Source organism: Lampetra fluviatilis, chromosome 53 (genome assembly GCF_964198595.1).
Source record: "Lampetra fluviatilis chromosome 53, kcLamFluv1.1, whole genome shotgun sequence".
In the NCBI taxonomy this organism is placed as follows: Eukaryota; Metazoa; Chordata; class Hyperoartia; order Petromyzontiformes; family Petromyzontidae; genus Lampetra; species Lampetra fluviatilis.
In genome coordinates, this window is record NC_136327.1 from 9,272,782 (window position 1) to 9,288,382 (window position 15,601).

General features: G+C 55.5%; 1 protein-coding gene across 2 annotated transcripts in view; it reads left to right on the plus strand.

Moving 5' to 3' along the window:
* Nucleotides 1-15,601, plus strand: part of GLMN (glomulin, FKBP associated protein) — a 37,720-nt gene that overhangs the window by 18,463 nt on the left and 3,656 nt on the right. For both annotated transcript variants that reach the window (XM_078879370.1, XM_078879371.1), the window contains exons 5-17: nucleotides 165-273; nucleotides 1,116-1,377; nucleotides 2,512-2,620; nucleotides 3,313-3,512; nucleotides 4,050-4,103; nucleotides 6,055-6,085; nucleotides 6,387-6,476; nucleotides 7,637-7,678; nucleotides 10,648-10,721; nucleotides 11,147-11,231; nucleotides 12,503-12,618; nucleotides 12,925-12,988; nucleotides 14,351-14,480. In XM_078879370.1, coding sequence (XP_078735496.1) covers nucleotides 165-273; nucleotides 1,116-1,377; nucleotides 2,512-2,620; nucleotides 3,313-3,512; nucleotides 4,050-4,103; nucleotides 6,055-6,085; nucleotides 6,387-6,476; nucleotides 7,637-7,678; nucleotides 10,648-10,721; nucleotides 11,147-11,231; nucleotides 12,503-12,618; nucleotides 12,925-12,988; nucleotides 14,351-14,480 — 1,366 coding nt within the window. The remainder of the gene's footprint in view (nucleotides 1-164; nucleotides 274-1,115; nucleotides 1,378-2,511; nucleotides 2,621-3,312; nucleotides 3,513-4,049; nucleotides 4,104-6,054; nucleotides 6,086-6,386; nucleotides 6,477-7,636; nucleotides 7,679-10,647; nucleotides 10,722-11,146; nucleotides 11,232-12,502; nucleotides 12,619-12,924; nucleotides 12,989-14,350; nucleotides 14,481-15,601) is intronic.

The following is a 15,601-nucleotide window of genomic DNA, read 5'->3' on the forward strand; positions in this document are numbered from 1 at the left end:
CCACAGACAGACATACGGACAGACAAAAAATTACGTTTATAGGTAAGATTTTCACTACAGGGCTACGGACAAACACGGGGTTTACACACACGGCTTTACACACCACTGCAGGTCTACGTACAGATGCATGGGCGCGTGTGTTTGGGGCCTGTGTCGGTGCTCAGGAGTGCAGCCCGAGGGAGTTGATGCTGGGTTTGCTGGAGGCCCTGGAGGCCTCGCCGGTGGAGTCCAGCGCCCGCACCACCCTGCTGCTGCTGCCACATGTGAACACAGGTGCGTGTGTGCGTATTGTCTATATATTTATATGTAACGTGTGGAGCGGTGAGTGTGTGGGGTGAGCGGTAGTGTAGCGGGCAGCCCGCTGTGCTACGAACTCGGCAACCAAGGATTCCTACAGCAGAGATTTCTCCTTGGGAGTTAGCCATTGTTGGGTCTAATAAAGATAACTTGAGCATCATTTGTATAGTTGGGCGTCTGGGGCTCATGGGTGACTTGAAACAAAGGAATATCATAATAATGTAAACCTTTAATCCGGCGTCACCGCAGAGTACTCGGTCACTCTCGTAGAGAGAGCGATGAGGAACCATAGAACAAGCGGCAGGACAGCTGCCACGTGATGAGCCCACACTAATAATTGCCCAAGTTCTGCGGTCCTTTATCTATTCAGGTCATATCGGATAATTCATGAGTGTTTACATGTGGGAGGAAACCGGAGCGCCCGGAGTAAACCCATGCATGTGAGGGGGAAACACTTTATCCCATACGGACAACAGATTGAGACCACATTTGTTTGTCACGCCTTCTCCTGGCTCCTCCTCGACGCACACGGAAAGGGAGTTTCACGACATTTGAGTGACGATCCACCGACCCTCGCCGCCTTCCACACTGCTGGATTACAGGCATAGTCACCACAGCCCGGTTTCTCCTCCACCCGTGAGAAGGGGGAGCCAGATTAGATTCCCTGTGCACGACTGCATCCCGCACAGAGGTGAGATGCGAATGGCCGCTGTCAAGAATAAAACGCAATCAGAGAACCTGCAGGGACAACCTGGTGCCTGCAAACTCACTCTGCCGGCGCCGCTGATAACGCGCGACTCTCTCCTCCGCGCGGGCAGTGTTGTCGCGGCTGCGGACGGGCCGGGCCTACTCGCTGGGCTTGTTTCTCTCCGGGGCCGTGAGCGCCACCAAGGCCCTGCCGCTGCCTCACACGGCCCAGCAGCGGCGGGCCGACGCGCACTCCCTGCTGCGGGCCCACGCGGCCCTCGCCGATGCCGTGCGGCCTTACGTCATGCGGGCCGTCGGCCCCCCCGCGGGCCGCGACGCGCCTCCCGGCGCCAGCGCCGAGCGCGAGGAGCTGAGACAGGAGCTGCTGCGTTAGTGAGTGAGCGGGACGACGTGCGGAGCGGGAGCGACGTTCCACCCGGGCGGTAGCACAGTGGTGAAGCTCGCGCCTCACGGCAGGAAGGCACCTGGGTTCGATACCCGACCCGGGAGCCTTTGTCTGTTGTCTCTCCCTGTTCTGCATGGGTTTCCTCTGGGTTCTTTGGGTTTCTCCCATAGCTAATATGACAATGTAAGTGGAATTGTCCAAAACGTTGCAACGCTAAAAGATTTACTTGCAGATTACTCGATTGGGATTAACAACACAGCAGCAACATTGCCCCTGACTGCAGCAGTCTGTGTGTGAAACACCGCAGCGGCGCCTTCCATTGTGATGATTGCCCTGTGTTATAAAAACAACAGCGCCAATGCCACGTGTACTCATTTCTGAATTATTATTGCAGGGCTAGGTGCTGGCACCACTAAACCCTCGTGACTGTCTTGAGCCTCAGAGTACTTACAAGTGTTACCCCTCTACTGTGCCTGTGAGGGTGTGTGTGTACAATAGAGGAGTGGGGAGCGGTACTGTCATGGTGAGTGTGCTGCGCTACGAACCTGGCAACCCAGGTTCGATTCCCGCTCACGGCCAACACCAGTGACGATTATTTGAACCGGTCCTGGGCCTCCCCTACGTCGACTTAGTCTCAAATGAGTACCTGGCCACTGAGGAGACAAAGGCGGCCAGGCATGGTGTTGGCCACCCACCCCCTCTTGTGCCATACCAGCCTTAATAGGTGGTCGCTAAAAGCACTTGCCCCAACAGTAATTTTGGCTATACTGGGGATCTTTGTCTTTGTGTGAGGAGCGGTGGCACAGTGGTCAGCACACTGCGCTACGAACCCTGCCACTCAAGTTCGATCCTTGCCCACAGCAAACCCCGGTGATGAATATATAACCTGGTCTGTGCCCCCCCAAGGTCGAATCAGCCTTAAATGAGTACCTGGTGCGGTGTGCAAACATCAGCGCTTGGGGAGACAAAGGCGGCCGGCTGAGCGTGGTTCCTGGCCACCCACCCTCTTCGTGTGCCGTGCCGGCCTTCGTAGGCGCTCGCTGACATCCCCAAGCAGCTGTTGAGAGGCTCCCACGGTTGTGGGGGGGGGGGGTCTCTGTGTTTGCGCTGCGTGTGTGAAGCTGCGCGTGCGTGCTGGAGTACCCGCTGCTGCCGGCCGTGATGGACGCGCTGCCCGAGGAGGAGGAGGCCGAGGAGTCCCCCCTGTGCGACACGGCACAGGCGCTGCTGGTGCGGATACCAGTTCGGTGCTCGCGGTTCTAATCCGGCGGGCCTCCCCCCCCCTGCCGGTCACTGCCACGCCTTGTTACCGCACAACATACGCGAGTCGTCTGCTGCGCGGTGGGCAGCAAAGATCGTCGTTCGGTAGACTATTGTGTGCCCACGTCGCCATAAAAATTTTGCCAAATTTGATAAGTTACCTCGCGCCTAGCGCCTCGCAGCCAGAAGTACCTGGGTTCGATTCCCGACTCGGGCACCGTTTTTTACGTGGAGTTTGTCTGTTATCTCCACATGTTTCCTCCGGGTTTTCTGGGTTTCTTCCCATAGCTAAACACACACACAGTGTAACTGGTATTCGGCCAAAACATCCCAATGCTGAAGTTAAGCTACAAATTAATAAATAGTGATTACACACAGCAACATCACCACCCTACTGGCAGACTATACGCATCTGTGACACGCAGCGGCGCCTTCCTTCGCGGCGATAGCCGTGCACGATGAGAACAACAGCGCCAATACCAAGTGTCCTATGTCACCTTTGATTAGTTTAATATGATGGTGACGATGGTGGTAGTGACGGCGAGGTGATACTACACGTGGACAAATCTCGCTCGGGCATGATCGTCACGTGAGTGCGCCAGGAGCAGTGGGATCCTTCATCGAGCAGCGGAGGTAGCTAATGAGGGCTGTGTCTGTTGCAGGGCCACATGGCGGCGCTGGGAGTGTCTCTCTCGGAGCTGGTGATGGCAGGGGAGGGTACCAGGAGGGGCGGGGGGCACAGCGTGGGCGTGGTGGGGGGCAAGACGGAGGAGGGGGAGCCGCGGTTCAGCAGCGACGTGCTCTGCTGCCTGGCTCACCTGCTACTGGTGCAGCGCCTCCACGTGTTCCCAGCTGTGTACAGGTGTGTGTCTGTGTGTATCTGTGTGTGTGTATGTGTGTGATTGGTGTTGTGGGGGAGCGGTAGTGTAGCGGTTAACACGCTACGCTATGAACCCTGCGACCCGAGTTCGATTTCTGCTCACGGCCAACACCAGTGACGATGATCTGAACCGGTCAAGGGCCTCTCCTAAGTCGACTCAGCCTCAAATGAGTACTTGGTGCGGTGTGTAAACATCACCACTAGGAAGACAAAGGCGACCGGACGTGGTGCTGGCCACCTACCCCCTCATGTGCTGTGCCGGCCTTCATAGGTGCTCGCTAACAGCACTTGCCCCAACAGTCTGTTCAGGCTGTTCGGGCAAGTGATCTTTGTGATTCAGTAACGTAACACTATGCTACGAACCTGGTAACTCGAGTTTGATTCCCGCTCAGAGGTGCTCGCCCCGACATTCTGTTAAAGGCTATACCGGAGGGATCTTTGTCCTTGCTTGCCTGTGTGTGGGTGTGTGTGTGGGTGTGTGTGTGTGGGTGTGTGTGGGTGTGTGTGTGTGCGTCTCAGTCCGGAGTTCCTGTTGCAGAGGACCCTCTGCTACATGTCGGCCATGCTGCAGACGTGAGTGCTCCCCCTCCCTCTGGGCACCTTCCTCCCTTGATGTTGTTCTTCTGGGACGTCACGAGCTGGCAAGGGCGGTCCGCTCACTGAGAATCCACTCCGCATCTTAAAGCCACGCGCACCCACGTGTGATCTCGCTTGACTGTGTAGTGGGGCGGCAGGGTGATGGCGACGGGCAGTGGTCACGCGCGCACCTCGCAGCAAAAAGGGGCCTGGGTTCCATCCCGACTGTATGGAGTTTGTATGTTCTCCCCTTGTTCTGCATTAGTGTGAGTGTGTATATCATCATGTTTGCAATAACCACAAGTGTTGTGGTTATTGCAAACATGATGCCTTGTGTCAGTTTTGTACCAGTTTAAAAGGGTAAAAACCTACTACTATATTTTGCCACTGGTAAAAGAGGTCTCATAGTGTAAATGCTTACCCCGAGTTCTCAATACTCTGATATTGCACTGTGTTTGAGTTGTACGCCTTCTGGTGTCATCTGGTCCAACACCAATGGGGACTAGGCTCTAAAGAAAGCTGTCTCGGGTGTGGACCAATCAACTTCAAGGACAGTGCATATTATTATCATTATCAGAGTTGCTTCTTTTTGTTTGCATTTTTGACTACTTGTGTTGTGGTTATTGCAAACATGATGCCTTGTATAAAGGTGTCAGTTTTGTACCAGTTTAAAAGGGTAAAAACCTACTACTATATTTTGCCACTGGTAAAAGAGGTCTCATAGAGTAGTGTCGTGGTTAGCACGCAGCGCTACAAACCCGGCGATCCGAGTTCGATTCCGGCTCACGGCCAACACCAGTGACGATTATCTGAACTGGTCTTGGGCTGCCCCTAGGTCGACTCAGCCTGTAATGAGGACTTGGTGCGGTGTGTAAACAAGAGCACTCAGGGGTAATAAGTGGCCGGGCACAGAGCTGGCCACCCTCCCCTCGTGTGCCGTGCCAGCCTTCATAGGTGCTCGTTAACAGAACTTGTCCCAAAAATCTGTTAAGGCTATACGGGGGATGTTTGTCTTTTACTTTTGTGGGGGAGCAACAGTTGACAGGGTAGGTGGCACAGGTGGTGCATTGGTCAGTCAGTCAATCTATGGCACCTGGGTCTGCCCCGTGACTTTCTGGCAGCGGGCATTCTACACTTCACGTGACGGACCTTAAAGTGCACATAGCCTGGCACAAGCACCGTGGTGACGTCACCGCCACTTAGTGGCGAAAGGCGGTTGTTGTTATTGGGAGCGGTAGTGTCTTGGTTAGCGCGCAGTGCTACGAACCCGACAACCCGAGTTCAATTCCCGCTCATGGCCAATACCAGTGACGATTATCTGAACCGGTCCTGGGCCTCCCCTAGGTCTTAACATCCTTAAATGAGTACCTGGTGCGGTGTGTACAAAAATTAGCACTCAGGGGACAAAAGCGGCCTTCATTGATGCTCGCTAACAGCACTTGCTCCAAAAGTCTGTTAAGGCTATACGGGGAATCTTTGTTTTTGTCTTCTTGTGAGTGAGAGTAAGTGAGTAAGTGTAGTTTATATGTTCTTACCCAGTTCTGCATGGGTCTCCGCTGGGTCAGTGATGGGCAACCCAGAAGAGTCAGTGGGCCACATTAGCGGCCCTCCTTCACCCCATCGTGCACAAGCACATGTGACCCCACGCAGCACCCGAGACGCATCGAGACCAGGCCACCACGGGGGCCTCCATGGGCCGCAGGTTGCCCACCACAGCTCTGGGTTCTCCAGTTTCCGCCCCTCGCTAAACAGACATAATGCAACTGGCATCGGCCAAAACACCGCCAATGGTGGAAAGATCACATGCAAACGACTCAATTGGGATTACACACAGCAGCAACATCACCCCCCTACTTTGAGTCTGGAGACTCGGTGAGGCCTTCCTCGGTAAGCAAGCACAGGTAACGAGAATTAATGCTCACGCAAATATCGTTGACTCTTTCCGCAGGAACGAAGAGGCCGTCACGCTGAAGGGAATGGTGAGCTGCGTGCGTGAGGCGGTGCCACGTGGGTTGTGACGCGTGGTTGTAACTCGCAGTTCTGACACACATTTTTGACGTGTGATTGTGGCACATGGTTGTGACGCTTGGGTTGTGACGTGTGGGTCGTGACTCACGGTCGCGACTCACGGTTGTGACGCGTGGTTGTCGCGTGCGGTTGTGATGCTTGGGTTGTGCCACGCGGTTGTGATGCTTGGGTTGTGCCACGCGGTTGTGACACGTGTGTCGTGAATCACGGTTGTGACTCACGGTTGTGACGCACGGTGTTCCCTGCATCCAGGCCCTGCTGGAGTGGGCGCTGGGACAAGCGGCGCCGCGGGCGCTGGGACGGCCGCTACTGGAGCTGCCGGTCTTCTTACAGCTGCCACAGGCACGCTGAGCCACGTTGAGCCACGCCACCGCACACCCAACCACACCGTGCACACCAACCCACGGCACGCATACTGAGCCGCAGTGTGCATACCAAGCCACGCCGAGCCACGCCATGCACACCGACCCACGCCACGCACACCGAGCCATGCCAGGCACCGTCAGGCGTTGGGATTGAGGGATGGAGCAATAGCTGCCAGGTTTTCTGGGTCTCTTCTTGTCTCCTATGTTGCTCCGATGTTGCTACTGCAGACCTGCTCACTTACCAACATGCGCGCACGTGTGTGCGTGTCTGTGTTTGTGTGTGTGCTCACGCGTGTGTGTGCTGCGCATGTGTGTGCGTGCGTGCATGTTTGTGTGTACAGGTGCACGTGTGTATATATGCTTTATTGCGTGTGCATGTGTGTGTGCTGTATGTGCTCATAACCGGCTCCGGTTTAACAGCAGAGGTCTCACTCCGAATCAGTTGAGCGGCATTATCTTTTCATCAGTTGTGTGGAAGCTACCTGGTCTCTCGCTCCGCACGAAGCTCCAAGTCTTCTCGGCCATGGTCATCCCCCCCCCTCTCTACGCTTGCGAAACGTGGAACTCCCTAATGGAACATCTTTGCCGGGTAGAAACATTAAGGCTGGCCTGCCTACGATCCAGCTTTTGTTCGGCCGGATCGTGGGGGCTAAACGGGCGCGGCATGGGCTAGAGAAGAGATGGAGTGATGTGGTACAGGAGGCTGTAGAGCTGAGTGGACTTGCCGATAACTGGTACTAGCGGTGTCAAGATCGGCCTCTGTGGAGGAGGCTCGTGAAGGACGCTACTGGGCAGTTGGAGACAGTCGCCCTCCAACAACAACGGAGGGCGGAGGAGCGACGCTCACAACAACGAGCGGAGCGCCGGGTGGCTAAAGCACAGCAAGTTGGCACAGTAGGGGCGCACAGGTGGTGCATCAGCCAGTCATCTCAGTCAGTCGACCAGTGGCACCTGGGTCTGCCCCGTGACCTGCCAGCGGGCGTTCGACACTTCACGTGGCCTCAAGGTGCACATAGCCTGGCACAAGCGTTGTGGTGACGTCACCGCCTCTTAGTGGCAAATGGCGGTTGTTGTTGTGTTGTTACAGTACGTGTGTGCGCTGTACGTGTGTGTGCGTGTGTGTTTACATCAATGCAGGACCTGATCAAGGTGATGACGCTGTGTCCTGCAGAGCAGCTGGTGAGTCGTGTTGGTCACGTCAGTTCACCGATAATGCCTGGAGTCTGTTCTGTAACCTCTCGCCATCGCCCCCTACACAGTAGCAACATCGCCCCATACACAGTAGCAACATCGCCCCCTACACAGTAACAACATCGCCCCCTACACAGTAGCAACATCGCCCCATACACAGTAACAACATCGCCCCTACACAGTAACAACATCACCCCCTACACAGTAACAACATCGCCCCCTACACAGTAACAACATCGCCCCCTACACAGTAACAACATCACCCCCTACACAGTAACAACATCGCCCCCTACACAGTAGCAACATCGCCCCCTACACAGTAGCAACATCGCCCCCTACACAGTAGCAACATCGCCCCCTACACAGTAGCAACATCGCCCCCTACACAGTAACAACATCGCCCCCTACACAGTAGCAACATCGCACCCTACACAGTAGCAACATCGCCCCATACACAGTAGCAACATCGCCCCCTACACAGTAGCAACATCGCCCCATACACAGTAGCAACATCGCCCCCTACACAGTAGCAACATCGCCCCCTACACAGTAGCAACATCGCCCCATACACAGTAGCAACATCGCCCCCTACACAGTAGCAACATCGCCCCATACACAGTAGCAACATCGCCCCATACACAGTAGCAACATCGCCCCATACACAGTAACAACATCGCCCCTACACAGTAGCAACATCGCCCCATACACAGTAGCAACATCGCCCCCTACACAGTAGCAACATCGCCCCATACACAGTAGCAACATCGCCCCCTACACAGTAGCAACATCGCCCCATACACAGTAACAACATCGCCCCTACACAGTAGCAACATCGCCCCATACACAGTAGCAACATCGCCCCATACACAGTAGCAACATCGCCCCCTACACAGTAACAACATCGCCCCCTACACAGTAGCAACATCGCACCCTACACAGTAGCAACATCGCCCCCTACACAGTAACAACATCGCACCCTACACAGTGGCAACATCGCCCCCTACACAGCAACATCACCCCCTACACAGTAACAACATCGCCCCATACACAGTAACAACATCGCACCCTACACAGTAGCAACATCGCCCCATACACAGTAGCAACATCGCCCCCTACACAGTAGCAACATCGCCCCATACACAGTAACAACATCGCCCCTACACAGTAACAACATTGCCCCATACACAGTAACAACATCGCCCCCTACACAGTAGCAACATCGCCCCATACACAGTAGCAACATCGCCCCCTACACAGTAACAACATCGCCCCATACACAGTAGCAACATCGCCCCCTACACAGTAGCAACATCGCCCCCTACACAGTAGCAACATCGCACCCTACACAGTGGCAACATCACCCCCTACACAGTAGCAACATCGCCCCATACACAGTAGCAACATCGCCCCCTACACAGTAGCAACATCGCACCCTACACAGTGGCAACATCACCCCCTACACAGTAGCAACATCGCCCCCTACACAGTAGCAACATCGCCCCCTACACAGTAGCAACATCGCCCCCTACACAGTAACAACATCGCCCCCTACACAGTAGCAACATCGCCCCTACACAGTAGCAACATCGCCCCCTACACAGTAACAACATCGCCCCCTACACAGTAGCAACATCGCCCCCTACACAGTAGCAACATCGCCCCATACACAGTAGCAACATCGCCCCTACACAGTAGCAACATCGCCCCCTACACAGTAGCAACATCGCCCCCTACACAGTAACAACATCGCCCCCTACACAGTAGCAACATCGCCCCATACACAGTAGCAACATCGCCCCCTACACAGTAACAACATCGCCCCCTACACAGTAGCAACATCGCCCCCTACACAGTAACAACATCGCCCCCTACACAGTAACAACATCGCCCCTACACAGTAGCAACATCGCCCCTACACAGTAGCAACATCGCCCCCTACACAGTAGCAACATCGCCCCTACACAGTAGCAACATCGCCCCCTACACAGTAACAACATCGCCCCTACACAGTAACAACATCGCCCCCTACACAGTAACAACATCGCCCCTACACAGTAACAACATCGCCCCTACACAGTAGCAACATCGCTCCATACACAGTAACAACATCGCCCCTACACAGTAACAACATCGCCCCCTACACAGTAGCAACATCGCCCCATACACAGTAGCAACATCGCCCCCTACACAGTAACAACATCGCCCCCTACACAGTAACAACATCGCCCCCTACACAGTAACAACATCGCCCCTACACAGTAACAACATCGCCCCTACACAGTAACAACATCGCCCCCTACACAGTAGCAACATCGCCCCATACACAGTAACAACATCGCCCCCTACACAGTAACAACATCGCCCCCTACACAGTAACAACATCGCCCCTACACAGTAACAACATCGCCCCTACACAGTAACAACATCGCCCCCTACACAGTAGCAACATCGCCCCCTACACAGTAGCAACATCGCCCCCTACACAGTAACAACATCGCCCCATACACAGTAACAACATCGCCCCTACACAGTAGCAACATCGCCCCCTACACAGTAACAACATCGCCCCCTACACAGTAACAACATCGCCCCCTACACAGTAGCAACATCGCCCCTTACACAGTAACAACATCGCCCCTACACAGTAACAACATCGCCCCCTACACAGTAGCAACATCGCCCCCTACACAGTAACAACATCGCCCCCTACACAGTAGCAACATCGCCCCTACACAGTAGCAACATCGCCCCCTACACAGTAGCAACATCGCCCCCTACACAGTAGCAACATCGCCCCCTACACAGTAGCAACATCGCCCCCTACTGCAAAATCTTGGCACGACCCGCATGTAAAAGAGCCTTGAGACTCGGCGAGCCCTCCCCGGGTACACAAGTGCCATAACAACAACAACAGTACTCATTATTCTCTTGTGTGCGTGCTGTGTGTGGACCCTCAGCGCAGGCGCAGCCTGAGTCTGTTCCAGTCGTACCTGGAGCGCTTCGAGCCGGCTGCCACGCACACGCTGTACAGGTGAGTGCCCCCCGTGTCGCCCGCGGAGGTGCCGCTCTGCAACGCAGACTCTTTTCTCAGGGGGGTCCTGCCAAGATTTTACAGTAGAGGGGTGATGTTGCTGCTGCTGCTGCTTGAGTAATATGCAGTCTAATCTTTCAGCATTGCGATGATTTGGCCAATACCAGTTACATTGTGTGTGTGTGTGGGAGGGAAGTGGAAAACCCAGAGGAAGCCCATTCAGAACAGAGGGAGAACATACAAACTCGACTCACACTCTCTGTAGTACAGGAGGAGAACATACAAACTACACTCACTCACACCCTGTAGAACAGGGAGAGAACATACAAACTCTCACAATCTGCAGAACACAGCCTCCCCGCATCTCTCTCAATGTCCATCTCCCCGGGACCCCCCCGCCCCGGCGCTCCCTGCCTGTGCCGCAGGGTGCTGTTCAGGACGAGCTCCCATGCGGGGGTCGCCGGCCTCCTCATCCACGCGGTCAAGACGCAGGTCGACCTCGCGCTTCAGGTGCGCACGGCGCGAGCGAGCGCCCTGCGGTAGAAGAGCGCCCTGCGGTAGGAGGGCGCCCTGCGGTAGGAGGGCGCCCTGCGGTAGGAGAGCGCCCTGCGGTAGGAGAGCGCCCTGCGGTAAGAGGGCGCCCTGCGGTAGGAGGGCGCCCTGCGGTAGGAGGGCGCCCTGCGGTAGGAGAGCGCCCTGCGGTAGGAGAGCGCCCTGCGGTAGGAGGGCGCCCTGCGGTAGGAGAGCGCCCTGCGGTAGGAGAGCGCCCTGCGGTAGGAGAGCGCCCTGCGGTAGGAGAGCGCCCTGCGGTAAGAGGGCGCCCTGCGGTAGGAGAGCGCCCTGCGGTAGGAGAGCGCCCTGCGGTAGGAGAGCGCCCTGCGGTAGGAGAGCGCCCTGCGGTAGGAGGGCGCCCTGCGGTAGGAGAGCGCCCTGCGGTAGGAGAGCGCCCTGCGGTAGGAGAGCGCCCTGCGGTAGGAGGGCGCCCTGCGGGAGGAGCGGCCGCTCGGCGCTCCGCCACCCTTTGCGATGAATGCGGTGGCCCAGCAGCGTTCAAGTGGCCAGCGGCAAACGGCACTGCTGTTGACAGATGAAGGGTGCATTGACACGTGTCTAGAGTTGAGCGAGGTTACGATCGTAAGAGCTTGGGAAAGCACCTCCCATTAGCACGGTTGGCTACATACTGTGCGAAATAAGTTCAACATCCAAAGCCAATGATGATGATGATCCATAATAACAGTTTTTTTGGGGTTATATCGCGTAAATATAAATGTGTCATTAAACCCGCCACCACCCGACACAGCCAATTAGTAAGGTTTGTCACGTAAGCAAAACATGCCAATTAGTTTTTAGTTCAGCACACCGGTGTGTTGTAGAGTAAGCCCACAACCTTTACAGTTCGAGGTGAGTGGATGAGTGAGTGTTGTTGTGACCTGCAGTGTGGGTGGAGGAATCAAATTCACGGTAAAGGTAACCATGGTGGTAGCGATAGAAGAGGGACAAGTAAGGAACTGGCGACCGGTGAACGAGTGACAAGAGCGAAATGAGTGGGTGCTGGATCGACGGTCACTGTGACTGCTCTAGGATTTAATATTCTCTGCTGCTAGCCAGAGTCACTGACACAAAAGATGGCGATGAGGGGCCGTGTGGTTCATGGGCCCTGGGCGTCAGGATTGAGGTAGCCAGGGCCTGCGGTGATACAGGGAGAGAGGTGGGGCGGCCTCGCGGTCCGTGGGCGGACGTGCGGTGACGCTGAACCCCGTCGCCAACTCTGCTGGCCGCAGGGCTCCGCCGACGGGGACAGGGCCTGCTTCCTGGGCCCTTCGCTCGTGCCGCTGCTGCACTCGGCGCTCTCCCTGGAGCGCGGGGCTGAGACTGACCTCCTGCAGGGATCCGACCGGTGAGATAACGCGGGGGGGGGGGGCGGGTCTCGGGGGACCGCATGGGCGCCGGCGGTACGGGTTAAGGGCTCGCACACCTCCGACTGGCACGGTTGGCTACGTACGGTGTCAAAGAAGTTAAACATTCCTACGTTGGCCACGGACTAAGCATTGGCACGGAAGGTTCATGAACTTTGTTCACAACGGGCACGAGTGAGCTAGGAGCAGGGTCAGTAACACAGCCCCCCCCCCCCCCCCCAATGTATACACTTGTGGTAAAGGCCACCCTCACCCCCTTGGTTTGTGTGTCGTCTGTGTCCCTGCAGTGTGATGGCCGGGCTCAATCTGCTGAGGTACCTGGTGATACGCGACCCCCCGTGGGAGAATCGGGTGAGTGAGCGGCTCCCGGTTTACCGATCGCCACTGCCACGGCTACCGGCCCCATGCACCGCGCTCGTTGGTTCCTGCACCCGTGTTGAGCCCTCGGGTCAGCCAGACACTGCGTCGAACCCACCACACAGCAGGTCACTCGACACAATCACTCGCCCACTCAGCCTCGCCTCGTTCATACCCGCAAAGTGTTGTGATGCCACGTATGGTGACGGTGGTGGTGTTGTGACGTGCTGTGACGCTGGTGGTGGTGTTGTGTCCTGACGTATAGTGGCGGTGGTGGTGTGTTGTGAGGGTGGTAGAGTGCTGTGATGTGCTGTGACGCTGGTGGTGGTGTGTTGTGAGGGTGGTAGAGTGTTGTGATGTGCTGTGACGCTGGTGGTGGTGTGTTGTGAGGGTGGTAGAGTGTTGTGATGTGCTGTGACGCTGGTGGTGGTGTGTTGTGAGGGTGGTAGAGTGTTGTGATGTGCTGTGACGCTGGTGGTGGTGTGTTCTGAGGGTGGTAGAGTGTTGTGATGTGCTGTGACGCTGGTGGTGGTGTTGTGAGGGTGGTAGAGTGATGTGATGTGCTGTGACGCTGGTGGTGGTGTGTTGTGAGGGTGGTAGAGTGTTGTGATGTGCTGTGACGCTGGTGGTGGTGTTGTGAGGGTGGTAGAGTGTTGTGATGTGCTGTGACGCTGGTGGTGGTGTGTTGTGAGGGTGGTAGAGTGTTGTGATGTGCTGTGACGCTGGTGGTGGTGTGTTGTGAGTGTGGTAGAGTGATGTGATGTGCTGTGACGCTGGTGGTGGTGTGTTGTGGGGGTGGTAGAGTGTTGTGATGTGCTGTGACGCTGGTGGTGGTGTGTTGTGACAATGGTGTGGTGTGGCGGCTACGCGCTTTTTTGATGCCGTTGGCAGTGTGTTATGATGCTAGTGGTGGTGGTGGTCTGTTATGACGCATGGTCCTTGACAGTGGTGGTGGTGGTTTGTGACGTGTTGTGACACAGGTACTTCTGATGATAGTGTATTGTGACACGTGATGTTGGTGATTTGTTGTGGCACGTGATATGTGATGCTGCGGATGGCGTGTTGTGACACTGCTGGTGGCGTGTTGTAACACTGCTGGTGGTGGTGTAGTGATGCTGCTGGTGGTGGTGTAGTGATGTTGCTAATGGTGTTACGCTGCTGCTGCTGGTGTTGTTACACTGCTGGTGGTGTAGTGACGCTGCTGGTGGTGGTGTAGTGATGCTGCTGATGGTGTTACGCTGCTGCTGCTGGTGTTGTGACACTGCTGCTGTTGTGTTGTGATGCTGCTGGTGGTATGTTGCGATGCTGCTGCCGGTGGTGTTGTGACGCTGCTGCTGGTGGTGGTGTGCCGCGTAGACGTGTGTGTGGACCGAGTTGAGCCGCCTAGAGGAGCGCTTCCTGCGGCCCCTGCGCACGGGGCTGTCGCTGTCGCGGGCGCACTACGACAACGAGTTGACGCGCGCGCGCAGTGGGGACGCGCGGAGAGGTGCGCATACTCACTTACACACTCACATACTCACACTTACACACTCACTTACTCACACACTCATGTGCTCACACTCACTCATTCACACGCTCACTCACTCACGCTCACTCATTCACACTCACTCACACGCTCACTCAGGCTCACTCACTCACACGCTCACACGCTCACTCACACACTCGCTCACTCACTCACTCACTCACGCTCACTCACACACACACTCACTCACACGTTCACTCACACGCTCACTCACACGCTCACTCACACGCTCACTCACTCACACACTCACTCACACGCTCACTCACACACTCACTCACATGTTCACTCACATGCTCACACACTCACTCACACACACTCACTCACATACATACTCACACTTACATGCTCGCTCACACACTCACTGACACACTCACTCATGCTCACTCACACTCACTCACACACTCACTCACACGCTCACTCACACACTCACTCACACGCTCACACTCACACACTCACACGCTCACTCATGCTCACACGATCGCTCACATGCTCACTCGTACACATACTCACTCACTCACACACTCACTCATGTACTGACACTCACACACTCACTCATACTCACTTACACAGTCACTCACATACTCACACTCACACACGCACATTCACACACTCACTCACACTCACTCACTCACACGCTTACTCACTCAATCACACGCTCACTCAAATACTCACACTCACACATTCACTCACTCATACTCACTCACACACTCAGTCACTCACATACTCACACTCACTCACTCACACGCGCACTCAAATACTCACACTCACTCACACATTCATTCACACATTCACTCACTCATTCTCACTCACACACTCACACACTCACACATACTCACTCACATACTTATTCACACACTGACACATAAACTCACTCACACACTCACACACACCCCCACTCACAAACAGGTCCTCCGGTTTTTCCCTACACATTTAGAATCAACATCACACGTTTAGAGTATGTGGCCGCTATACATTTCCACATGATAAGCCATTTCGTTGAGCTATGATTTGAGGCCAGATTGCATCTGAAAAACAGCTACGTGTTTCAGTGGGCCTTTTACCTCGTAAAGTAAAACACAGTTCAG